The sequence below is a fragment of the Papaver somniferum genome, chromosome 9, assembly GCF_003573695.1.
Source record: "Papaver somniferum cultivar HN1 chromosome 9, ASM357369v1, whole genome shotgun sequence".
Lineage (NCBI taxonomy): Eukaryota > Viridiplantae > Streptophyta > Magnoliopsida > Ranunculales > Papaveraceae > Papaver > Papaver somniferum.
Genome location: NC_039366.1, coordinates 112,995,802 through 113,023,566, shown reverse-complemented (window position 1 = coordinate 113,023,566; position 27,765 = coordinate 112,995,802). Strand labels below are relative to the sequence as shown.

At 35.8% G+C, this 27,765-nt stretch overlaps 2 protein-coding genes across 2 annotated transcripts; one reads left to right on the top strand and one right to left on the bottom strand.

Moving 5' to 3' along the window:
* Window positions 1-2,831: 2,831 nt before the first annotated feature.
* LOC113307561 lies at window positions 2,832-5,451 on the bottom strand. Its single transcript, XM_026555997.1, has 3 exons — window positions 5,275-5,451; window positions 4,338-4,789; window positions 2,832-3,189 (listed from the first exon to the last, which is right to left on the bottom strand). Exons 1-3 carry the CDS (start codon window positions 5,302-5,304, stop codon window positions 3,024-3,026), a joined length of 648 nt encoding a protein of 215 aa, XP_026411782.1. The 5' UTR covers window positions 5,305-5,451; the 3' UTR covers window positions 2,832-3,023.
* A 4,714-nt stretch (window positions 5,452-10,165) lies between these two features.
* Window positions 10,166-17,805, top strand: LOC113312434. Its single transcript, XM_026561188.1, has 2 exons — window positions 10,166-10,638; window positions 16,640-17,805. Exon 2 carries the CDS (start codon window positions 17,092-17,094, stop codon window positions 17,803-17,805), a length of 714 nt encoding a protein of 237 aa, XP_026416973.1. The 5' UTR covers window positions 10,166-10,638; window positions 16,640-17,091.
* Window positions 17,806-27,765: the final 9,960 nt, after the last annotated feature.

The window sequence follows — 27,765 nt, the reverse complement described above, 5'->3', positions numbered from 1 at the left end:
TCATTGAGTTGTTCTGCTGCTGAGATGAAGAGCCTTCATCCCATGATCTAAAAGCTGGAGTGAAAGGATTTCCAGGTTTATCTCTCTTTTGAATGACCTTCCACATATATGCATCTAGTTTAGGACTAACAACAGCAATGCTAAGAACAGGGGTATTAGGGACTACTTGATCATCACTCAAAGCAGATGCATGACTTGCAAGTTGTCTTGAATCACCCTGATTTTCCTTGTCATCTTCTAGTTGAGAGATATAGTCATTGCAGGTTACCTCAGTTGCATCTTGTTCCACAGAAGAGTCGGTCAATCTGTCCTCAGAAAGACCCATATTATATTGCACCATCACTGGTTGCATCTGCTCTTGTTGCAAAACCACCTCTTGCTGCATTGCTAGCAGTGTTGCATATGCATGTGCTTGGTTAACTTCAGCTTGGTGTTGATCTAATTCAGCTTGCAAGCAATTCCTCATCTTGTGTCCAATCAAGTCACAGTACTCACTAAAGTTACATGGAAAGTTATGGAACTGAAAGTAAATTGGGTTAACAAAGCCCAATTCATTTTCTGCATTGACAGTAAACCTAAGTCTCTGCCTGAACCTTATGTTTGCCCTGACTGTGATTGAGAAGCTCCCATTATTTTTCCTCACATGATATGAGAAAGATAGAATCTCCCCCATGCAAGTCAAATACCTTCTGAGGTTCTCACTTGTAACTTGAGTTGGTGATAAGTTACTAATAGTTATGAAGAACATCTCCATAGTTGGGTACCAGTCTTGTAGGTTATCTGTAGCTTCCCATTTCTTGATACAAAATAAATCTCCAAAAACTCTTCTTGTTGCCAGGTTTAAAACTCTCTGCATCTCATAATCATGTTGAAAACTTATGATATAGATCCACTCACTAGCTTTTCTGATTGAAAGACCCCCATGAATCTCCCATTGATATAACAGTACATTTTTGACATCCCAGCAGTTTCTATCTACTGGTTCAGCAAAGGTTCTTATCAAGCAATTGGTCCATAAGAGATGAGTGTTTTGAAATCTAGAAGGAATGATTTCATTGAGGTTGAATTGCCTCCCATTTCTCAGATTCAGGGACTGTTGAAGGTGGGTAGTAAGTTGTGAGACATCACCATGCCAGATTGCATACATGGTGATACACAAAAACACAGCAGAAGCTACAGGGTATTGGAAGAGGATATGGCTAGTAAGAGATACTACTGTATTGAAGAGGTTTCTAAGCATGAGAGGGATGCACTATGTTACTATGGAGAACGTCTTCTTAATCAAGAGTTTAAATAGCAATGGAAATCAACTGTGGGAATAAAAAGACAAGAATTTTGATATAAAACTACAAGTTGAAACCCTAACCAGCGTGTAACAGAGGGGAATTCAGAGTATAATTTAGAAAGAAGGGGATAATTCACCAGGTGTAAGAAATTTTGAGAAGGTTCTTACAGATGTCAAGGATTATTAATATAATCGCTCCATTAATTTGTAAATTAATCATTTCTTTGATGATCCACTAATTTGTTCTTCACAAAACTTCAACTTGAAAAGACAAAATCAAATCATTACCTGACCGTCGAAGAAAAGATTAGAAGAAACCGTGTGATTTTGAGTTGAATCAGAGAACAAATCTGGCCAAATCTAACTTTTCTGCAACTTGAAAAACTGTATTCTCTTCTTTTTTTGCTTTTCCATCTTCTACGTGTAAATCACCCACAGAAATTTCTAATTGTGATCTTATTTTAATAATCAATTTTCAAATCAGTGAATAGAAAATCCAACTTTTCAGTCGGTGCAACTTGAAAACCAAATCATTATCTGACTAATAAAGCCTAAATCAGAAGAAACCTAAAAGTGGATTGAATGAGAGAAATTATAAAAAAAAACCCTTTCCTGCAACTTTTAATCTTGATTTCTTTTTCTTCATCTTCGATTGTATTACCCATTAAAATTGTCTATCTTTAAAGAATTTTAAAGTCTGATCTCATATCTTAACATCAGCTTATGAATCCATAAAATATTATACCATCAGAGCCCAAGAATCGGCTAATTAGCCGCTCATGTTTTGAATAAAATTTTCAGGGAAGAAAAACTCGAAATAAAACTGGTTCTATCGTGGGAAAGCCCTAAGGGGATTATAGGACCAATTCGCCTTTAATTGGCTCAGCTCGGTGAGAACATTTGAATAAAAAGTAACGAATATATAAATAATATCTGAAAACATATTTATATAGAAGAAATATTTGATTTTATTGAAGGAAAGTTTCTTAATTATTTTAGTTGTTGGATAAACCCAACAGATATTTTATGCTCCCTAGTTTTATTTTCGGTGACGTGGATAAAATAACGACACCTCTTTTCGCCACATTGATCTGACATATCAGGTCATCTTTGATTCAACTGTCAAAGCAGCGCTAGCTACTTAGCAAAGTTGGTTTATAAGATACTAATAACTAAGGTTAGTTATATAGCTAATATCGAGGGACATAGATGGTTTTACACCAACTTTTCTAGCCTTGTTAGTCAAACAGATGGTTTGGAAAGATTTTTATTTCCAATATTCAAGTAAAAATAACATTCCATTGAGACAACTAAATTCTCCTAATTACATTCAAGCAAGAAAAACAACTGGCATCACAAGCTCTAAAGAATTCCACTGAATGGTTTAGACTTTTAGCGGGTAGGCTGGCTCCGCCACTGTTTGTGGGTGAAATTGCAGAAAATTGAGACTGCTGAAGATAAGAAACAAGGAACTTGAATTTCTTGATTTCAGAGATGAGCTAAGAAAAAGTATATCACATAATTCTTATTTAGACACAAGAAATAGTGATCTGAATTTCTGGAATTTTATATACGTTGAAGTATTAAACGAATTTTACACAAGAAATGAGACTGCAAATAGAATTCGAACATATTAAACGAATCTAGCAAAACTACTCTATGAAGTTCTTTTTCTTTTCTTGTTTTATATCTAGTCTGGCTGTTGAAGATGAATTTTTGTTGCCCCGCCACCAACACTTCAGTAGTCGTAATATTCCATGGAATGAGGCACGACCTTCTTCCCTGCATCGGCATAAGCACAAAAAGCGCCGAATTTCTGAGAGCTGTAACCCTGCTTCTGCAATTTCATCCATTTCTGCTTCTTTTCAGCAAATCTTCTTTCCTGAACAGGTGTAATCCCAGCCCTGCATGCAGCAAGCATCACAAAGAATAATTGAAAAATAAGTCTTACAAAGTTCAATACTCTTGAGGATATCACTTTCAACTTGAAGTAGAGTTGCTGAACCATTTTAAACATATTGCAGAAGTAGATTCCATTATTCTTGCCCAATGCATCTGTTTCTGTAGAAACCCTGTCACCAGGCACCAATTCGTATCCAGAGTAGAACCATGCTAATTACATCAGAAAAGATACAAAGATAACCTCATTCTTCTACTCCACTACGTACCACTATAAAATTTACAACAGAAAAGATACAACGCTAATCTCATACTTCTACCCGACTACATACCACTATTACTGATAAAATTACAACACAAAAGATGCGAAGCTCATCTAATGCTTCTACCCGACTATCACTATTTACTGACGGTCATATCTCAATCTTCATCATTCAACAATTCAACCCCAATCAACGGTAAGATACAGTAGATAATAATTGAACCTTCAGAATCAAGTGATGGCAAACAAAAATTGAAGTACCCTTGTGGTCTTAGTTAGATTGATCATATTCCACTCACGGCCTCCTTCTTACACACAACTGCTTAGGAACATAAAAAGACTTGTAACCTCTGCAGTGCAGCAAATTGTGAACTCAGGGTCATATAGGGAATGACGTCTCACAGCTTGAAGACACAATGTGCCAGGCAGTTGGAATAATGGTATTCATGTTCACACAAAATTACACAGAAAAGCTGCGCAATACAGAAACCAGAAAGCCTGATTGATCAACTTGGAAACGTTCTGAACTATACAACTAATAATCATCCTGGTAAACTGCCGAGCCTGAGGGGATTATCGAAGTCATTTACTTCACGAAATAATCCAATCTTAATATGACATACTAGTGAAAGTTTCCCAGCCAGTTAATCGACTCCTCAACCCAAATTAACTTTTTCATAAGCAGCAGTGTGACAAATATCTTCCTTCCTAAGATACCAAATTAACTTTTTCATAATCATGAACGTAACTAGATGTTTCTCCTTGGTAAAAAGAGCATAAAATGCAGGATGACAGAAAGACCCAAACTTGAATACTAGTAGAAAAAAGCTCCTTAAATAAGCTGGAGATTCTTCTGATGTGATAAGAAGAAACTAGAAAGCCACGATTTACCTTGAGTTGCTCAAATTAAGCATCTTGTTGCGAAATAGAGGCCTGGTACGAGTTGTAGCTGGTTGCACATTAGTGGCAGTCCCCCTTATGATATACTGGTTGTCTCGGAGGTTTAGGTATCTTTGAGAAGGCAAACCCTGTCTGACAGAAGGTTTAGAAACCTTCAAACGACTCCAAACACTTGTAGAATTCCTCCCTAAAGGAGCACCAGCAGTTGGAAACTTGTCCCTTCTGTTGGGATTCATAGATGATTTAGATTCCCTAAAACTACATACATTGGAAAAATTCCCACCAACAGCTGGAACGTTCTTCCTTTTGTTCAAATATGGCCTTGGTTTTCTGGGGTCAGAGCCAGCAGTTTTTCTGGAGATCTTGATAATATCATCCAAAGTCATGTTCATTTTCTTCTCGTTGATAGCAATTTGTTCAGCTGAAAGTGGTTGAAAAATCATCTGCAACAATGTACCTCAAAGTGAGATCATATTTTGCTATGCAAATACACAATCATAAAACAATTGACAAGGTGACAACAAATTTTGCAACCTCAAGTATTAAACAATCGAACATAATGCATAACTGCCACAGGTAACAGACATCCAAAACACGATATTCAATTTCACATGGATAAATTTTTCAAAGAAAATTTTGATGCCAAGCATTCACATGAGACCGAACCAAAACCCAGTCCAAAGAACATAGAGAATAGGTATGAACTAGAAACGCTTACAGCAAACTTTTATACAGAATAGGTATGAACTAGAAATTAGAGAAAATAATCAGCAAAAATCCACTTTAAAAAAAATAAGATTATACGGGTATCTCTATAAAACAATATCAAAATTGATCGGATCAAACAATCGAAAAATAAAATCATACAGGTTTTCTCTATACGAAATCAAAGCTAATCGGATTAAAACAAGGATCAAAGAGAACTTACATCTTGATTCTCTGATAAATCTATATCCATGTCTGTTTGTTTAACAGATGCAACCCTGACCTCTGCGAGGAGGAACTTCGGAGGGAGAAAAACACGAGAGGAAGAATAAAGGTGAATGTCTTTGAACTCGAGATGGCTATTTATAGAATAAACTCGACGCTTTAAAACGGGATTCACAAGGGTTAGGAAACAAGTTTATCGAACGGCTGCGCGTTTTAAAGTTCGGGCGGTTTCTAAATCTTTGCGGAAAGGGTTTCCTAATCCTACACCTCATGGTTTTTAGTAGTCGAAATTGGATTATTATCCTTATTTTTGTTGGGTTTTACAAACCTGATTAAATTGGGGTCTATATGATTTAATTGGGGCTTATAACTAGATGACAAAAAAGGTCACTGGAAATCACTTCACACCAACCCTTATCAAAATAATTACCAAACTACCTATTTTATCCATGATTAATTAGCACTAATTAATCATATTAGGATTTAATTTTGTTTTGGATGTGAGATTAATTAATGTTAGAGAGTTCATCAAAACATCAACATTTTGATTTTTTTTTCGTAAAAGTTACACAGAATCGGTTTATGTTCATCCACTTGTAAACCGATTCTGGATTGGTGTTTAGAATTACCAGAGGACATCCAGAATCGGTTTACTTTGACATGATTTATAATCCGATTATGAAAATCGGTTTTTTCTTATGACACATATAAACCGATTGTTTCTTTTCATTACAAAATTTTCATTCATCGCATTATTATTGTAGGATGCATTTAGCACATGCATCAAGCCTTTAAACCCCTAGGCGACCCTAGTGGACGAGTTATAGTCTCGTGAGGGTTTACATAGAGATCTACCCACAAAACCTACACTAAAACTTCTAAAGCCATCAATCTTCCTCCGAAGAAGACGATACATCATCCAAGTAGTGCGGGTTATCCACCGGGATTCTATCTGCCAAGAAGTGATAGCTTGCATCGAACGCGAATGGTTCCCCCTTTACCTCCAAGTAGCGTGTTTTCACGGCTTCGTGCTACAAAAAAAAACTTACATTTTTTAGTGGTGTTTCATTAGAAAATAAAACAACATGGGTTACGTAAAAACAACCACAAAATTACTCACAAATTGCGCAATGGACAAGGTGAAGGGCCGAGTGTTAAAAATCCGAGGTTGGAGAGCTAAAAAATCAAGTATCGCGTTTTCGATGACAAGGTGCCTATCGTGCACTTGTTGAACACTTCTTGCGTTAGGATTCCAAAACTCTTGGCTAATTTGTTGTGTACCCTAGCCCAAAAGGTTGTGGAATCCACCCTTTCGGAGGATTGACGTCTAAGTCGTTTTTCCGCATACCAAGCCTTGGTGATTGCCAAATCTTCATTTGAATCAAATGAAGTCATTCTTGTGTGTGGATGTATGAAATGAGTAGTTGTGGAGTATATGAAGTGAGGGGGAGTAAATTGATCAATTTTGGGGCAAATGCGGTCCAAGGGTGAGGTCTCCATTTATAGAGAAAGTCCCAAACGACTATTTTTTTTGAAAAACGTGAAATAATTCGAAATAATTGGTCTTTTAGAAAGACTGTAAACCCCGATTGTGTTTGCATGGCACTAGAAATCGGACTTTCTTGAGACCAATATAAACCGATTAAAGACAGTTAAAACTTTGAATTTTCACCGACATCAATCGGTTTATATATTTCCATATGTGATCCGATTCTAAAACATCCAGAAAGATTGGCATGCATAATCGGTTTTTATATTTCCATATGTGATCTGATTTTGTAACATCCAGAAAGATTGGCCTGCACAATCGGTTTTTAAAGCCATATCGAGTATACCGATTGTTGGCATGTCAGGCTAGAATCAAAACACAAGATCATCCAAAATAAAAACATAAACCACACCAATATCATCCAAAATACAAACATCAACCATCCCAAAAGACTTAAAAAAACCAGAAGTCTTATAAACTTAAAGTTTTAGAATTTAAAAGTGAAATTAAAAACTTAAGGAGCACCAGGAGCATTTGCAGCAGCACCAGCATCAGGAGCATTTGCATCAGCACCAGCATCAGGAGCGTTTGCAGAAGCACCAGCATCAGGAGCGTTTGCAGAAGCACCAGCATCAGGAGCAGCTGCAGCACCACCATCAGCATCATCATCATCAAGAGCAGCAACTTCTGCATCATCCATGGCCATAAATTCAACCATTTCTTCAAACATACCTTCCAATTCTTGATGGACATTCCTACCAGCTGAATAATCTTTCTCCTCATCCTGGCAAACGTCATGACCTCAACAAGCTCTTCAAGTGAAAGCATATCAATCAATGCAAGGGCTTGCTCAAGACGGGTCTCAGCTCCGTAAGCAAACTTATATAGGCTCCTCACTGGAACTTTTTGTGGTTTCCTCGTAATATCCTCCAAGGTTAATTCTCGATTGTAAAATGGTAGGTGTTTGAAGTCCATTCTACACAAAAAATAAACAAAAATCAAGTTAACAATCGGTTCATAAAGAATTATATGTAACCCGATTCTGAAGAAACAACCAAAATCGGATTAAACATATTACATATATAAACCGATTCTGGCTATGTATTTTCATATTTCATTTCTAAGACAGAATCGGATAATGTTAATCCTAATGTAACCCGATTGGTGTGCATGCTCTTCATGGTCGGGGGAAAAAATCCAAAATCGGTTTATTCGATAAGTCAATAAAAAACGATTCTGGATTGAATCAGAATTTTGATTTGTCAAAAACGATGATTTAAAGATGTAAATCAATAAGATAAGAAGATGGGTTGATGGAGATTACCTTCTTCTTGGTTGGATTGAAGATCGTCGGAGTAGAGGATGAAAAAAAAATTGATTAGGGTTTTGAGAATTTGGAAAGTTTATGATAGAAATGGAAAGATTTTTTAGGTTTAGGTTTTTTTGATTTTGGATTTACTAAAAATAGAAAGATTAGAATATATATGAGTGAGATTTAAAAATTAATGTGGGGGTAAATTAGTATTTTTGATAAGATTTGGGTGCCTAGAGTAATTTGGGGTGTGAGAAGGAAAAACCTATAGGCCCCAATTAAATCATATAGGCCCCAATTTAGCCAGGTTTTACAAATATGCTTATCACACAATAAATATGAATGATTTTTTAGGGACCATGGTTTTATTGAGAGGACCATGGTTTTATTAGGCCACCTTCCCTATAGTGATAAGGGGTGTCCTAAAACGTTGAAATGACTAACCTACCCTTAACCTAATTTAATTTAAAACCAACCTAATAACCACCTATATATATATAACCACCACCTCCTCCCACCACCACCGCCGATTACCACCACCACCTCCTCCGATTATCACCACCACCAATTACCACCACCACCTCCGATTATCACCACCACCAACCACCGATTACCACCTCCTCCCACCACCACCGCCACCGCCTATTTAAGAAATGTAACAACATCAATGCAATCACAATTAAGTTCGGTTACATAATAATTTTATCGAGTATAAAAGACGCCAGCCGCAACCTGATTCTGCCATGGGACCATTCCGGAGGTATTTTCCAACAAACCCTTCACTTTAATTTGATTTTGATTGCTTCAATCGAATAGAAATCATCAAAATAGGGTTTTAATAGGAGTTACAGAGTCATGTTCGGTTAGGCCGATTTTCCAAAAAACCCTAGTTTACTAACCGAACTTCTTGAAATGAAGAACACGAAGAACAATTCGGTTCTATTGGATTTAAAACTAAGTCACCGAACTCTCTGTTCGGTTGTTTCGCAAAAAAATTTAAAACTACAAAGTAACCGAACTCCACCCTTAGAACCGAAAAAAAACAAATCCAGTCTAACCGAACTGTGTTGTTGTGGCCACTATGTTGAGTTCCAAAATAACCGAACTTAGCCAATATAGTTCGGTTTGTTCGCAAAAACTTTTAAAACTACAAAGTAACCGAACTTAGCCAATAGATGTTGGAACTTCATATTTTTTTTGTTTGTTAAGTTCGGTAACTTCACAATTTTATCGCAGAAACCGAACTCAGAGTTCAGTTGGTTAGCTGTTAGGTTCAAGTTTGCGAAAGAACCAAACTTTGTAAACTTATATACTCTTATATTACGTAAAGTTCGGTTAGACCAAAAGTGCATGCAGTTTGCGAACCAACCGAACTTTGTACACCAAAGTTCGGTTAGTTGAGAACCAACCGAACATAACGCTGTAACTCCTAGAAATTCTATCATTTGAGAGTTCGGTAACCTGCGTGTTTGGAACAAGTAACCGAACTACACTTTCAGATGAGTTCGGTTACTTGTTCATCTCACGGGGCAACTGAACTACAGCTTCAGATGAGTTCGGTTACTTGTTCTTCATATAAAGTAACCGAACTGTTCAAAATCCAGTTCAAATCCGGATCATTTTGAAGATTAACAAATATTCTAGGAGAGGATGGAGATGAAGAATCAGATGAGTTTTCATCACTTGAATACTCAAACTTAGTGAATTGGAAAAAAAAATCTATTTTTCATGTTTTTCTCCTTCATCTTCTCTAACTCTACTCTCAATAATTCTACTCAACTAAATCTTTTAATTTAATCTCACTAATTGTTTTTAACTAAATCATTCACTAATCATCACCCAAAATTAATCAGGAGGGTAATTTAGGTATTAATATAAATATCTAGATAGGGGGTGACCTAGATTTACTTCTAATGTCTTTACCCAAAATAAAACCATGGTCCCCAAAAAATCGTTAATAAATATATCCCTCTCCTTGTACAAGCCCATTAGGGATCCATTAATATTTTTCCTTCTTACAAATTTACCCCTACTTACTAATAACGTTTTTAAAGACAATCGTTTCATGTTTTCATTTTCAGATCTAAACTCTCTGTGCTGCTCTCCCAAAAATCGCCGCCACCGTCATCGTCGTTTCTCCAACCATTTTTTTTTTTTGATGTCGTTAATGGTGATAGAGGATATTGAATCTGTATTATTCAATCGATATGAATTAATTTCTAATTAGATTTCACAAATCTTTATTCGCTGGTTGACAACGGTGGTGGTGGTGGAGGAGGATTAAGATTCTTCGTTGCATGGTTGTCGTTTCTGGTGGTGGTGCTGGCTAAATTGATGAAGTTAGGGTTAGTGGTTTGAGCTGCCGGTGGTGATGTTCGTACATTTTTGTTCTTAATTGTTTTCAGTAATTGCTACCAAGCCTTTGAAGGGGGTGTATCAAGATGTAACAGGAGGTGGTGAGTGAATGGTAGATGGTAATGGGTGGTGGTGGATGGTGGATGTTAAACATGAGGGACTAGATATGCTTCTTCGTTCAATACAAATCACTAATTCTAATTCAGGTATAATAATTTTTTATCTCTAAAAACTGAGCAAGGATTTTGGGTGCTATCTTTTGTTCTTTAATCATGCTTTTCATTCAATGGTAAATAAATACTGGTTGGATTTATTGCATTTCCGACTTGTTATACGTTTTTTTTAATTTTGATGCTATTATCAATTTTTGCTTTCCCGTTTCACTGTGTAGTGTTTCATTTTGATCTAAGTTTTGACTTTTTGGGTTTTTACTGAATTTTTTGTTTTAATGAAATTAAGATTGTCGGTGGAATATCTTAAAGTTTCTTGATCATTATAGATAGATGTTGAATGTTAGAGTGAGTGTAGCTCTTTCGTTGGGTTATAGTTCTAGTATTAGTGTACAACCAAATTGGAATGTGGTGGTGAATGATGTCGTAGTGGAGGTGACGGTGGTTGCGGTTGTGGATGTTTTGTGTTTTGTGTATGATAGTTCTTTAATTTGTTTTTTATTGTAACTGGAGATGGAAGGGGTGAAATTGGTGGGGGTTTGAAGTTGGTGGGCGTGTAATTGATAGGATTATAGGAGTAGAAATGAAGTTGTTGGCGTTGTTTTGTGTTTAGCTTCGTATGGAGAGCTTGGTTTTGAAGCTGTTGTTGTTTATGAAGCTACAGGTGATGATAAATTGTTATTGTTTATATGTTTTTATGGGATCAATTTCTGTTGTTGACCCAATTTTTTATGGAATCAACTACTGTTGTTGATCCAATTTTTTATGGGATCAACTACTGTTGATCCTTTCAACTACTATTTGTTGATATCATTTCTTGGATTAGTATAATCATGCTTATAGTTTAAATCATGTAATTTTCTTCGCTGAACTGGTGGTGCAATGGTAGCATGACTGACTCCATGTCAGATGATGCGTGTTTGACTCACGCCAAGTTCACTCCATTTACATGGATCAACTTTCATTGTTGATCCAATTTAGTGGATCAACTACCATTGTTGATCCCATAAATTGGATCAACTTCTACTGTTGATCCTTTTTTTTTTGATCAACTACCGTTGTTGATCCCCTAAATTTGATCAACTTCTACTGTTGGTTCTATTTTTATTTGGATCAACTACTGATGTTGATACAAAAATATCTGAACCAGTGGTTGCGGCGGCGATGGTGGCGGCGGCGACGGACTAGTGGTGGTGTAATGGTGATGGTGGTGACGGTTGGTAGGTGGTGGTTGGTAGGTGGTGGTGGAATGGTAGTTGAATGTTGGTGGTGGTGGTGCTAGTGGGTGGTGAAGTGGTAGAGGAAGAAATTTGTTCCATTTTGAAATAAAGAAAAATATTATATGGATGAGGGTATTAAGGTAATCTAATTTTAAATGGATAAGGTTATTAAAAATTAGGGACATATTTATTACGGTCCGCGAGTTATAACCCCAAAGGTGTCACTATCCATATACAAAAACTCCAACAAAACAAATTGTTCACAAAAACCCCATTTAATATAAACTGTCTATATTACCCTTCTAGTTTAAATCACCCCAACAAAAATAAAAATCAACCACACACTTTAATTCTTATTATATTGTCATCCCCAACAAGAAATAAACAACCACCAATAATCACCGCCGCCACCGATAACCACCGCCACCACCTCCGACCACCGCCACCGCCACCTTCCGCCACCTTCCGCCACCTTCCGCCTCCCCCACCGCCACCCTCCCCTTCCCCCCCTCCGCCCCCCCTCCTCCCCCCCCCCTCCTCCTCCTCCACCCCCTCCCCATCCTCGCCTCCCCCTACCACCACCGCTCCCTCCCCCAGCCCTCTCCTTCTTTTGCACCACCACTGCAGCCACCCTACCATCCACACCACCATTGTCGACCACCACCCACCTCCACCACCTCCGACCACCACCACCACCACCACCACCACCGATACTACGTAATTGCACCACCAATACCAGCCACCCTACCATCCAGCACCACCACTGTCGACCACCGCCGACCAAAACCAGCACCACGACCGCCCACCACCACCACCACCCAAAAATACAATGAAACCAATTTTGGTTTCATCTTGGTTTCGTGAGAAATCACCTGCAATAAATTTTTTAAGAGGTATTATACATCTTCATGGATAGAAATACATTGTTGAAATACGATAAAACCGATTTTGGTTTCATCATAAATAAGAAACCATAATTGGTTTCTGCGCTTTAACAGCAATACCACCAGTTATGTCTCAAGACCCATTACTCAGCTTCACCTGGTTTATCTTTCCATCTAGGTTTACAGGCAATTCCTCATTGTATTGCAGCACTTCATTGCACCTGCAACTACAAATTCACTTCAAATCTCATACCCACTGCATTACTGCCTTCCATTTCAGTTCAAGCTCATACCTGAACACCACAAATGCTCCATCTCAGGCTCAGTTTGATCTTCAACTGGACCTGCAATATCCGTATTAATTCAACCAGAGCAACACCAGTTCCTCCATGGTTTCTGATTATCACCAGCTGCAGTTCATAATCACCACCAACATAGGCATCTCAGTTCTTCTCTACACTCTCAACCTGCAACTGTACTTAAAAACCATTCTCAAGCATCAGCTCAAACCATTCTTCATAGAGAACCAACTCAAAGCCAACACCAGTACCACCTTCTCTATAATATTAACTTCAGCTGCAACCGGAGCTTACTAGCAGCATCAAATGAAACTCGTCACAAGACCCTGTCACTGCAATAACCATATCAAACCCATCACTGCAATAACCATATCAACAATACCAGCAACTACACTTGCACGCTGCCAATCTGAAAGCAGCGGCAGCAACATCTCCTAGCTGACTCTACTCAGCTCCACAATCCAATTCACCACCTGCAATTGCTTCCCATTTCAATTCTAGCCATCATTTTTCTCTATTAAACCTTCTTTTGGACCCTCTCCTTCACCTAATTTCAGAATCAGATTCTACTGTTTCCAGAACAGTTTCATGTTTCCCTTCTTCCTGTAGTAAAGAAGTTTCATCAACTTTATTCATCCCAAGAGCAGTCCTTAATGTCTCCATCTTTCTCTCAACATCACAACAACACAGATCCATGCTCTATACAACAACATTACAGCAACACAGATCCATGCTCTATGCTACAACACATATTATCAACTGCCAGGACCACCATTGTCGACCACCGCCAACCACCACCGACTAAAACCAGCAACATCGCCAACACCCGCCGACGACCACCACCACTGACCAAAAATTAGATGAAACCGATGTTGGTTTCATCATAAATACGATGAAACCGATTATGGTTTCATCATAAATAAGATGAAACCATAATTGGTTTCATCAGAATTCATCAGTAGCTGCACTTCATTTAAGCTTCATTTCTTCTCTAGTTTACAGCATCATCTGTTGTAACTCAGCTCTACTTTCATCCTCCGTCTATCCACAACAGCACCATCTGCTTCATTGACCATTTCAACTTAAAATCAGATCCCTCTTTTCAACTCATCAGAGATCCTTCTAATTTGACTAAATCGTCTGTTAGTTAAGGTACATTAAACGATAGCTTCATTAGTTAATCAAACTTAAGAAACTTCTGAAACTCGTGCTTGAAAAATATAGACCTACGGCTATTTTTCAGTCAGAGAAGAATAAAAAGAGATAAGCAGATACAAGATAACTTTGTTTGTGTTTTAAGGATATGCAAGTAACTGGCTCTATTCTAGAGTATCAATATTCGTAACATACTGCGGTTTCCATTGATGTGCACCTCAGATACTTGAAACCTATGCCAACGTACACTGAGAATGCTAAAACATCTACCATTCATTAACTTGCGTGACCTAGACAAAATAAGAATCCTACAGTTTCCTCATAACTAAGACAATTACGAGATCACCAGTTCTATATACTCAAACAGATGGATTAAAATAAAAAAGCAGGTTATATATACCTCAGTTCTTTCGTCACGCATCATATTAATGGCAACAACCTCAATAATATTTGCTAGCTAAGCTTCTACCATCCCCTCTGCCATACTAGCGACGACCATATAATCTACATCTTCAGCATTGTCTGTCATCCTCTTCTTATTAGATTTTCACTGCTCCAGTTGAAGTTTATAATGTGCTTGAAGTTTAGATTTCCACTGCTCCAGCTGAACCATGGCAGCAACCACCATTTCCTTGTCATCTACAGCTCCACATTCCACCACTGCGACACATAGCTTCTTAACCCATTCACAGCTCCATAACCTCCACCTGCATCATTTCAGTTCACAAGCCAATGCCATTATCTTCTTTATCCTGCATACCAACCAACACAAGGCTTCAACTGGTTTAAATCCTACCAGCAATCCATGGCTTAACCTGCAATTCCAGTCCTTGCGCTAGAGCTAACACCACCAGACAACTGCACCTACATCTCTGCCATCAGACCACAATAACAACAACAACATCAATATTACATCTTCTTAAACACCAGTTCTCAACACAACTTGCACTTCTTATTCAATTCCTTCTCTTCACTTCCATGACCACCTCACTGAACTGTAGTACCACCAATCCATCGTCACCTGCAATTTCAATAGCAACTGAGGCATCAATTCAGTCAACACACAGCACCAAAAACTCCATTCATCTTCTTCTCATTCTTTTCTCATTTGAATATGCCCAGCAACAACATCTTGCGACTCCAGAACCCATCTCAAATCGAATCGTAGTTTGCCAAGTTCATTAATGCATCATTTCGATCATCTACAGTTCCATTTCCGCTTAACTGATTTCACTATCACCAGCAGCCACAGCAGCTCATCTTCGATTTCTTCTCATCTCTGTTTCATAATTCCACCACCATCATTCTTCAGATCCATCCTCAACACCAGCGGCCTCATTCATTTCTCGAATTGACAGAAAATCCCTAATTTTTTCTTCAAGAGCACCAACACAAACCCTCAATTTCTCCAGATCCCCATTTCAGTTCATCCAAAACTCCACAACTGAATTCAACAGAAGCTAGCAGAACCCATCTTCACATCTTCTCAATCTAACTCAACTATGAGTTTCAATTTCTGAATCAACCCCAGGCGAGATGCAGATCCAATTTCTTGCAATCTCAGATTCAACCCATCTTGAATCTTACCAAAGTCCATCATCTCTATCTTACCCTTTTCTCATCTCCCAATTATCGATCTATTTCTCGATCAACAGCAACGATATTTACTCTCAATTTCAGGTGATAAAACAGCGGCAACTGCTGCTTCTTCTTTTCTCAGTTTTAGGGAAATGAATAAGAGAAAACGTCTCTCGAATTCTTCATCTCTCGAATCAGCGCCGTTCTTCTGGTGCAGTTCCATTGTTGCTGATGGTGATGATGGTGGTGGGAGAAGGAGACAGAAGAAAGAAGAAATCAAAGAAGAAAAAGAAAAGGTCGAAGGGTATGTTTGGCTTTTTTAAAAGTAACAAAAACTAAATTTACACATTATTATTTGGCTTGGGGTTTTTGTCCCAGTTTTGTTTGAAACGGTTTTTATTTATTAAAAATAATATGACCGGTTTTTTCTTATCACTAGTTTGTTCACCTAGGGGTTTTGTCACTAGTTTTGTATTTATTATTGTATAAGGATATATCTATTGGGTGTCAAAAGTAGGGACATAAATAATGTACCTTTTTAATATGTCCAAGTTTGGGATTCTTAAATTTGAAAGAGCCATGTGCCAACTTGGTCATAAGGTATTTTATTCAGTAAGGTACACAAAGAAAATCGTAGATATTTAGCATTATAAAGCTTCACCCATATCTACAGTCAGCCTCTTTTTGGGATTGTAATCCAAGTCCAAGTGATTCAAAAACCTGGAAAGACATGCTTTCTGTTAGAGAAATCTTCGTCAACAATTGTTGTTGGTCTATAGGGTCAGGGAATTCTATACACGTTTGGAATGATCCGTGGGTGCAAAACATATCGGGTTTTAGACCGACAAAATTATCTCAGTCGACAGTTCAGGTTAACTGGGTGTCATACCTTTTCATTCAGGGTCAGAAGGCATGGAATGTAGAACTTCTGATTCAACTCTTTCCGGAGAATCAGGTGGAGGCAATCTTAAACATCTATATTCCACAAGATGAATCTGTAGAGGATAATCTGATTTGGTTAAAAACAAAAACAGGAAATTTTACTGCGAAGTCATGCTATAAACTTCTGGCAGATAATGTGGCGACATCTTTTATCTCATCGTTTCCGTGGAAACTTTTCTGGAAAAAGATGAAGACTCAACCAAAAATTCATAACTTTATATGGAAGGTTCTTCATAAAGGTTAGCAGTTTATAGTAATCTTTCAAGATTTAACTCTCATATTCAGAATATATGCCCTCTCTGTCAACAAGAAGAAGAAACAGTTCATCACCTGCTATTCATCTGTCAATTCTCAAAAGCTGTGTTTCAAGAAAGCCCATTATACATTGATCTCCAGGATGGTATTTCACCGATGGACGATATACAGCTTTGGTTAAATCAGGCAGATCAAGGGATGATGTTAAATCTGGGCTCATGCATTCTTTGGAAAATATGGAAAATGAGGAATGATAAAATCTTCAATAGTAATCAACCGTCGGTACCAGTTTGTATTCGCAAAGCTCTGGAAGATTTTAAGAATTTCGACTTACACCATGCCCTGAATTATTGTGCCTCAACCACCATACAGAGGAAAAACACAGTTCATTGGCAACCTCCTACTTTGTTCTACATTAAGATTAATGTAGATGTTGCTTACAACAACGGTAAAGGTGTTGCAGCAACGGTGGCAAGAGATTCATATGGTAGACATTTGGGAAGTGCTGCCTTTTGTTTTGATTCCTTCTCTTCAACAGTGGCGGAAGCAAAAGCATATGGTCTTGGTCTCCAGTTGGCGAGAAGACTGCAAATCTCTAACATAATCATTGAGGGGGATGCAGAAGAGATTCCTAAAGCTATAACAGGGAACACGAACGATATTCCTTTGAGTATTCGATCCACTGTTCTTTCAATTCAAGACCGCGTCAAGGATTTTAACGAAATTAGTTTTATGGTTGTTCCTAGAGACACTAATTCAATTGCTCATGACTTAATTCAATTTGCAATTACAAACTTTGTAAACAGATGTTGGTCTTATGATGAACCATCGAATTGTATTATGCAACGTCTCATTTTACATGAGGATTAATATAATAAAAGTTCTGTTTCCTTCACAAAAAAAAATCGAATGATTTCATATACATAGTTTTTTATTTTTTTGTTATTGTTAATATTTAATATTTGATAAAAGGAAAAACAAAACAACTAGATTTCGTGACCTGACAAGAGAGATACAGTACATAAAGGAGGTAAATTAACCACCACTTAGAGCCAATTCTAGATTTAGCATACTCTGAGTTGTCCGCTACACAATTGACAGTTTTCCTGATAAATTTGTACTCAGTTCGGGGTGTTTTCTTAATTAAGTCTTCGATCTGCAAAATCTGATTTCTAATATTTCTCCAAGAGACATCTGAAGTCACCTGATTAGGAATGTTGACAATGATTTCGGCATCTCCTTCTATAATAATATGGTTGAGACCCTTTTTAATTCCCAATTGGAATGCTAACATAATGGCTCTGGCTTTAACTTCGATTGGTAATTGACATACAAATGTTTCAGTACCACATCCCTCAAATGTTGTCTGGTAATTCCTAGCCATTGCAGCAGAGGCAGTCATGCGAAAATCGAAATCTCCATCCACGTTAATTTTGATAATATTTTTTCGGGAGGAGACCAACTGCAGTTCTGCATAAGATTAAATTATAATACTTGTGCTAAAAATAGGTTTCTCAACAATAAAATCATCCTCAACTATTTGGTATTGAATTTATACCAATAAGATGCAATCTTAATAATCTATCTTGCCAACTTTTGGATTTATCTTGTTAAAAACTATAACATTTCTTGCGTTCCAGATTGTCTAGAATACACAAACTCCCTATTTAAACGAAGTACCCTTCAACAACGCAACCAACGGTGTAATTTCTTAAAGTGACATTAGGATTTTGATTACCCGAAGCTCATAATAGAGAAAAATATCACTACTTTGTCCAGAATACAGAAGAGGAATAGATGACCTATGCATTATTGCACGTTCTGCATTCTTGGTTAATCTTTGATATAAATTTTCTAACACTTGAAGTAAACGGTAGCCCATTTGAATAAATTCTCTACATTAACATGTGGATTTCAGGAGGTATATCCTTTATATTCAAAAATATTTTCCAATTGGTACTCTCTTCATGAGAATTTAATGAGAAGTTTGACCACTCTTCAATATTTACTGAAATAATTTACTCATTGTTAGGATGCTCAGTCCAGAAAAGGGTGTCAGAGTTACCATCCGCTTCTTCAGGAATATAGATGTTTAGGATTTGTTTAGCAATTTGAGAGGGGAATAACTCTTTTATGAGATTCGTGTTCCACCTCATAGGGTTTCAAAAGAACATATCACTCACCATTTGATATCATTTATGTACTTAATCTCAATCTGGATGAAGTTACTTGAACCTTGTGGGATCCATATAGTCGTTCCATACCTCAATTTTTGTGTCATCACCAACTACCCAGCAACAACCCTTTCTCGTATCTTCTATATAATTAGCGCTCCATGTTGAATAAGCTTTGGTTTGCTTTTAACACTCCCAAAAGGAATTGTTCCTCAAATACTTAGCGATCATCAGCTTTCTCCATGGAAAATCTGGATCATTTAAGAATTTTCATATATTCTTTCCAAGTAAACTTTTTTAAGATTTTGGAGAGATCTAAACCCAATCCCACCAACTCTTTCTCATCTTAAAACTTCTTCCGTTTGATGAAGTTTAATTTTCTTGTCTCCTTGAAATGTTCCCACATAAATCACATACTACTCTAGTTAGCTTGTTGATAACCTTTTTAGGAACTAACATTATAGCCATGTAATATGGTGGTATTAATCCCATCGTACTCTTTATAAGCATTTCTCTACCCCATGATTCAAGAAGTTTATTCTCCATTCATCTATCCATCCATCCATTCGTCTTGTTTTCAAACTTCTCACTGAGAAAATCATACGAGTCTGCTCTATGAGTTGGTTTGAGAAGTTGGTATGCCAAATACATATTATTGATCTTCATTTTCTGCATATCGAGAGCATCAACTACTTCATTTTGCTTCTGAACGGGAGCGCCTTTGCTAAAAATGATCGAATATTTCTGAAGGTTCGCGTCATGTTCGCTTAATGTTGAGAATATGATGAAGAGTAGTCTATTTATTTACAACTTCTAAAATAACAAATCATCAACAAACATTAAGTGGGACACATAGGGTGCCCACCTGTTCAATTAATATCTATTTTAGAGGATACATCTTTTCATATTTCGCATCAACCAAGACAATCCTTGAGAGCATAAAATGAAAGTACAATGAGAGAGGACAACCTTTCCTTAGACATCTCTTAATTAAAAAAAATCCCTCAGCACTACCATTATTAACAATTATAGTAAAACATGCATGAATAACAATGCATTGCATGATCAAACCATGATGTTTAATAAGAGCGATGAAGCCATTATAGAGTTTGATTGGTTCATGGAATGAAAAAGTTCTTTAGCGTCTTTGATATTATCAAGAATCAATCTGCCTAGTATGAAAGTGGATTGTGCATGATTTCTCAAACCATCTAATATAACGCGGAAAAGGAAAAACACAAAACACCATAAATTTTATTAACGAGAAAAACTGCACCTGTAGAAAACCCCGGGACCTCTTCTACCATTAAGCACCAAATTGTATAAGGACACTATAAATACTAGCCTAATATCAAAATTTAGACTGGAATGTAGAGAGTGAATTAAACCTCCTAGCAATTCAGTTGCAGTCGTGCTCCTTACGTCTCTTCAACCTCGAAAGGCTAGCTCTACGCAATTGATTCCCTTAGCTGATGTCCTTTACAGCCCAAGAATTGCTTCAACCTCAGTGAAGAATTTTAATACAAATCTGCCTCTCACATATAAGCTGAAAAGGCGGGGGTCTAACAACCACACCCAATATTTCGTTTAGGGAATCTGTATGGACTAACTCCAATATAATTCCAAGAGAATCAACTAGACAGTCAGACTCAATCAAGGAAAATATATCCAAGAGTTATATCTCTATTTCTCAAATCAATCTGCAATCGAACAGATAGGAATCTATGAGCCGGATTAATATGAGAAATAACTTGGATGGTACCAAAGACAAATATCCAAGCGTCAACCAATTTCAACAATTTAAGGCTGGATTTACCAATTGATTGAACTACGCACAACCTGTGATATTTCAGTTATATAGAAAATAAAATGTGAAAAAGAAATAACACAGACACCAGAAGTATTGTTAATGAGGAAACCGCAATTGCAGAAAAACCCCGGGACCTAGTCCAGATTGGAACTCCACACTGTATTAAGACACTACAGACTCTATCCTACTACAAGTTAACTTCGGCTTGGAATGTAGTTGAGCCCTAACCAATCTCACACTGATTAAGTTACAGTCGCGTTCCTTACGCCTTTGAATCCCAGCAGGACTCTACGCACTTGATTCCCTTAGCTGATCTCACCCACAACTCAGAGTTGTTACGACCCAAAGTCGAAGACTTGATAAATAAATATGTCTCACGTAGAAAAGTCTATTGAATAGATAAATCTCTCTCCCACAAAAATACCTACGAAGTTTTTGTTCTGTCTTTTGATAAATCAAGGTGAAAAGGTACCAATTGATATACCAGACTTATATTCCCGAAGAACATCATGGAAGTATCAATCACCTCACAATAACTTAGTTATATGGTAGTAGAACAAGTTATTGTTGAATCACAAAGAATGAGAAGAAGAGCTCTGTGATTACTTTTTATATCTTACATATCAGAGATAAATATCGAGCAAATCTTAGAGAAGATAGTACTTAATACAATAGAACAAGTAAGATCAGAACACGCAACTACAGAGAAAATAGTTGGGTCTAGCTTCAAAATCCAAATGAAGTCTTTAAGTCGTTAACCTATAATGGTTTTAGGAAAAGCCTAGGTTAAAGGAGAATCGACTCTAGTCACAACTAGTATCACACAGGAGGTGTGGGGATTAGGTTTCCCAGTTTCTAGAGTTCTCCCTTATATAGTCTTCAAATCAGGGTTTGATAGCTTTGAAACAAAGCAATTAATATCCACCGTTAGATGAAATCATGATTTAAGATTCAAGCTAATTTTTCTTAAAACCAAAGAAATATCTCTCCACTATTAGATGGTCTAAGCTTGTTACACACAGATGAAATATACCTTCATTTAGATATGGGTAACCGTGCCTAAACGTGTATATTGAGTTGTCTCAATAACAGTTAACCGAAGTTATCCATATGAACACTTTTGTATTAACCACATTCATCCTAATTAACACTTCTAGACAAAATGATAATCAAATGAATCTAATTGTGTTACTCAAAGAGTTGTTCAATTGTTTATATTCTCATAGAAGTATACAAGACAGAATTGAAGCAAATCGGATTGATTCAAAAAAATCAGTTCATGAACATTTTAGCAACGGTTTGCAAAGATTGCATTCCGTAATTTATAAATGTATTCGTTCATGATTATGAAATCATACTTAACCTATTTTAGAACATAAACCAATTTAGTTTGCAAACGGGTACGCAAACGAGAGTTCCGGACTTTGATCTTTTCCGACAGTTCGCAAATACTATAGTTTCAAACCGAACTCAAGTGAAACAGTTTTCAAACATGTACGCAAACTTGGTTCCTGGACTTTAACAGTTAAAACCGTTCGCGTACGGGTATGCATACTTGGTTCGCGGACAATCATTCTTACAATAGTTTGTGTACGGGTATGCATACTGTGTTATATCCAGACAATGGTTAATTGTTCTAAACTCCTATTTCAATCATTGAAACATCCTTAGAAGACGAAAATAGCTGTCTCACACAAACTATTAACTTATAAGTAATTTTCAAGTGATCGAATGATCAATACGAAACATTCCGAGTCCACGTCAAATGAATGTCTCACACAAATCATATCAGATGTTTCAAGGCGATTTTCACATGATCATATTTTGACTCATAATTTAGTTTCTAACAAATAAATTGTTTCCAACTAAACTCGTCAAGAATAATGATGAACGTACTTAAAGCAAAAAGCTTTCCAATCACATATTTCGAGAAAGATATAAGCGAGTTAAACTCAGTTCGAAATATCAGATGTGTATAATGTAAAGTCTATATATCTATACGACTTAGTCTCAATAGGAGATAGAATATAATAGACTTCTGAGTGATAGATGAGTTCAAGTCTCCACATACCTTTTGTTGATGAAGTTCCTCCAAGCTCCCCTTAGTAGATCTTCGTCTTCAATCGATGAACGCCGTGAAGCCTAAAGCTCAACCACGCATCCTATCCTAATATGATACATAGCTATAATTAGACTAGAAATCAAGACTTATAGTTTTGACACCTAAACTTAACAAACAAGCTTGAGATAGCAATGCTTGCGAGTTCGACCGAGCAGTGCTCTAGCAACATTCCTTATGTTATTATGTATTGGTTTGATTGTGTGAACAATGGACATTAGTATATCCGCATAGTTTTTCTATTTGGCATTTGGGTTATTAGTTTATCCAATTTTGAGTTTGGTTCGTTGACCCATTAGTCAATTAGGTGTTCTGGTCAAACCGTTTAGAAAATAACGTTTGTTAGTGTCAACTCTTCATCACCACCAATCTGCCATCAAATGTTTTTTTTTTATTTCTCTCCCTCTTAACGTGCACCGTTTTTTATATCATACTCCCCCTCCCCACCCCCTCTTTTTATGTAATCTCTTCTTCTTCTATAGTTTTTTGTTTTCTTACCATCAATCTTATAAAAGCCTGAACCCCCAATTATTATCACCGGTTACAAACTCTCTCTGAATACATATATAAAATTTAAAATTGTTACGTGGTTTATATAAAGATATTATTCTTTTGTTGTCTTGTTGTTGTCGTTGTTGATTTTAGTGATTGAGTTATCTTGAATTGAGATCATTTTTGTTTGTTTTTACTGTTGATTTAATTAATGGGATGTTTTTGTATTGGATCAATATTATTGTATAAGTAAGATTGGAATGTAGGTATGATTGAATTATGGATTTTTTATTATGTTACTCAATTATTTTTCTTTGTTTTACTTTTATTGAATTGTAGTATCTATTCATGGAATTTAAAAAAGATTGATGTTTATTGTTTGACTGATCTTATAACCCATTTGCGTAATCTGGTTTTGATTCAAAATTTTACTAGAGTACAAAGAAAGATAGGGTGCTTCTCCAACCAAAAACTTCTTCAAACCAATCACGTTCACATTTTTTTTAATTAATTCTTTTAGGGTTGTTTCTTGTAAACAATTGGTAAAATAAGAAACAATTTTCTTGTTTTATTTTGAGTCTAGATCGAAATCATTCGGAAAAGATTGGTTCTTTTGCGTGGTTTATTGCTGATAATAAAAAGAGACAATAGTTAATTTGTTTACTGAAAAGATTGATTGGAAGAAGATGATGAAAGAGATGATTATATATTAAAGATCTGACTGAGAGAAGAGTCTTAGATCAATGAATGGGATTGAATCAATAGAGAAAGTGTAAATGTTAATAGTGACATACATTAACAGGGGTTTACTCAATAAATACATTTGTAGATTTGTAGAGATTTAAAAAGAGTCATGAAAATTAATAACTTTGCGAGAATTATACAGAATTGAGCAAAATTTTGCGGAGTTATGAAGAGTTGTCTAATGTCTTGCAGACATTTGTAGAGTCCTGAATAGTTGTAAAAATAAATTTTATATGGAAATATGCATGATAGACATAAATACAAAATTTATTGTAGCTTTTTTATTATAGTAACTTCAACTAAATTAAAATAAATTATTATTATTTTCTATATATGTATAACTTATTTTCTTTTGTTCAATAAAATACAATAAAGTGTAACAATAAATTAAAATAATTATTAATGTACATTTGTACATAATAATTAAAATTAAAAAAATATTTAATCATATCATATAATTTATACTCATCTATAATAGGAGTTTTATAGATTGTGTATTCATGAAATAAAATAAAAGAGAGTAAAAAACATTGTTATTGGAAGTCTTCCAAAATCTTACATATTTTGCAAGACTTTTATCATGGCAAATATATACACAAAAGTCACTCAAAGTCTTGAAAATAGGTAAGTATACAAAGTCTTTGAATTTTCAAGTTTACAGGAGTAACACAAACTTTAGAAGACCTTTTGACAATCTACAACGGGTAACATAAATTTTGAAAGATATTTTAAAAGTATACAACCAATAACACAATACTTTGTAAATCCATTAAACTCCTTGGAAATCAATAAAAATATTTATTGAGTAGACCCCTGGAACTTTCCTCACAGTTTGACTATAATACCTAGTTGACTTACAAATCAATAATAGAAATTCAAAATTGGAGAAACTTGGTATCAAAACTTACGACAAAAACGAAAAATAACTCTTTTTCAGAATTTTCATTTCTCGGTTTTTAACGAAGATAATTAAATTAACAACAAAAAATGGTGTTTATTTTTTATATATAAATTATTTTAAATTATAGAAATACCAGAATGTTCAAACTCATAAGAAACATCATAGTGAAAAAAAGTATTCATATGCAAAGGAAAATAAATAAATAATGTTATATAAAAAATGTAAATGTAAAGAGGTATTAATTTGCAAATATTCATATGCTAAAAAGATAGTTTATATCATGATATATTATGTTTGTTAACAAGTGAGAAACATTTTTATAATTAGTTAATACAGAAGCACAAAGTAAATATGTTAACATAAAATAAATATATTATTGAATTTTTCCATGCATGAATACTTTTATGATATCAATATTTTAATCATAAAAAAGTACTTATATACAAAAAGATATATTCATTTTGAAATATATTCAAATGCAGGAAAACTAAAAAACCACTTAATAAATTTCGCATATCTAAAACTAAAATTTAAGCTTATTACTTCTCAAATGTAAACAAATTGGTTTTCGCAAATGAAAATAAATATTAAAAGAAATTTAGTCTTTAAAGACGAACAGGAACACGCAACTAATTAGACTTTGGTCTTTTAAAGGTCTTGCTACAATAAATAAACCTAACCAATCCAACTGCATACATGATATCTGGTCTTGTAGTAGTCAAATATCTCAAACATCCAACAAGACCTTTAAAGTCTGTTGAATTCACAAGCTCTCCTGATCCTTTTCTTGTCAATTTCAATCTCTCCTCTACTGGTGTTAAGATTGGATTACAATTATCCATCTTGAAACGCTTCAAAATTCCTTTTGCATATCTTTGTTGATTGATAAAAATTCCTTTCTCAGATTGTTGTACTTCAATACCAAGAAAATATGACATCAAACCAAGATCTGTCATCTCAAACTCCTTCACCATATCCTCCCTGAATTCATTAATCATCTCAGAACTATTTCCAGTAAATATGAGATCATCTACATACAAACATACTATAATATGATTGCCAAGAGTATCGGCTTTCAAATATAGAGTATTCTCATGTGGACATCTTGTAAATCCTTTCTTAAGAAAATAAGAATCTATTTTTGTATACCAAGTTCTTGGTGCTTGTTTTATAAACCATACAAAGCTTTGTTTAGCTTGTATACTTCATTCTCCTTCCCCTCCATAATGTAGCCAGTTGGTTGTTCTACATAAACTTCTTCTTCCAATACTCCGTTCAAGAATGCTGACTTCACATCCATCTGAAATATCTTCCAATGCTTTTGTGCAGCTAAAGCAATGATCATCCTCACTGTATCAAGTCTTGCAACTGATGCAAATACTTCTGAATAATAAACTCCTTGTCTTTGTCTATAACCCTTTGCTACTAACCTTGCTTTCAGTCTTTCTATTTCACCATACTTGTATTTTGTTTTATAAACCCACTTAACACCAATATGTTTCTTACCTGGTGGAAGTGTTGTTAGTTCCCAAGTATTATTCTTCTCAATTGACTCTAATTCTTCATTCATGACTTGAATCCAACCTTGTTTTTTAGAAGCTTCTTCATAAGCTACAGGATCACAATCTCCAAATAGTGCAAAATTCACTACTTCATCATCAGTATTTCATCATCTCTTGATACAATATAATCATTCAACCTAGCAGGTATGATATATTTTCTTCTTGGTCTTGTATTTTTTTGTTGTGTTATTGCTTCAGTTCTTGCTTCTTCATGTTGTTCTGCAACATTGTCTTGAGGTTGCACTTCTTCTTCTACTTCAATTGGAACTGTTCAGACAGCAGCAGGTGGATCAACATTCATTGTTGAACCAGTATGTGGATCAACACTGCTTGTTGACCCTGAATTTGGATCAACATCCATTGTTGATGCATTATTCCAGTTCCACTGTGAATCTTCATCAAATATCATATCTCTACTTACAACTATTTTTCCAGTTACTGGATTATACAACTTGTATCCTTTTGTCACAGAACTGTAACCAACAAGAATACATTTTTCACTTTTATCATCCAACTTCTTTCTAAGTTCTTTTGGCACATGTGCATATGCAATGCACCCAAAAATTCTCAGATGTCTTACACTTGGTCTTGCTCCTCTCCAAGCTTCTTCAGGTGTCACATTATTCAAACTACTTGTAGGACATCTATTTGGTAAGCATACTGTTGTATCTACTGCATATCCCCAGAAGGTCTTTGGTAAATCTTTCGTTCTTCTGATTGTTCTTGCCATCTCCATTATTGTTCTATTCTTTCTTTCAGCAACACCATTCTGTTGTGGTGTATATCTAGCTGTTAACTGATGTAAGATACCATGTTCTTCCATAAAACTATTAACAACAGTATATTATGTTCCTCTATCAGTTCTTAATATCTTGATGCTCTTACCAATCTGTTTCTCAGCATAAGCTTTAAAACTTTTAAAAGCTTTAAAAGCATCACTCTTTTGTTTAAGTAGATAAACCCATGCTTTTCTACTAAAATCATCAATGAAAGTTATAAAGTAATTGTTACCTCCATGTGATGTAACT

What these genes read in the sequence shown, in the direction of transcription:
- LOC113307561 (XM_026555997.1), bottom strand. Translation starts at nt 5,304, where the DNA reads ATGGATATAGATTTATCAGAGAATCAAGAT. An exon ending in ATTTATCAGAGAATCAAGAT is followed by an intron (nt 4,790 to 5,274) that starts GTAAGTTCTCTT and finishes ACATTGTTGCAG; the next exon opens with ATGATTTTTCAACCACTTTC. An exon ending in CTTAATTTGAGCAACTCAAG is followed by an intron (nt 3,190 to 4,337) that starts GTAAATCGTGGC and finishes TGCTGCATGCAG; the next exon opens with GGCTGGGATTACACCTGTTC.
- LOC113312434 (XM_026561188.1), top strand. Translation starts at nt 17,092, where the DNA reads ATGGACGATATACAGCTTTGGTTAAATCAGGCAGATCAAGGGATGATG.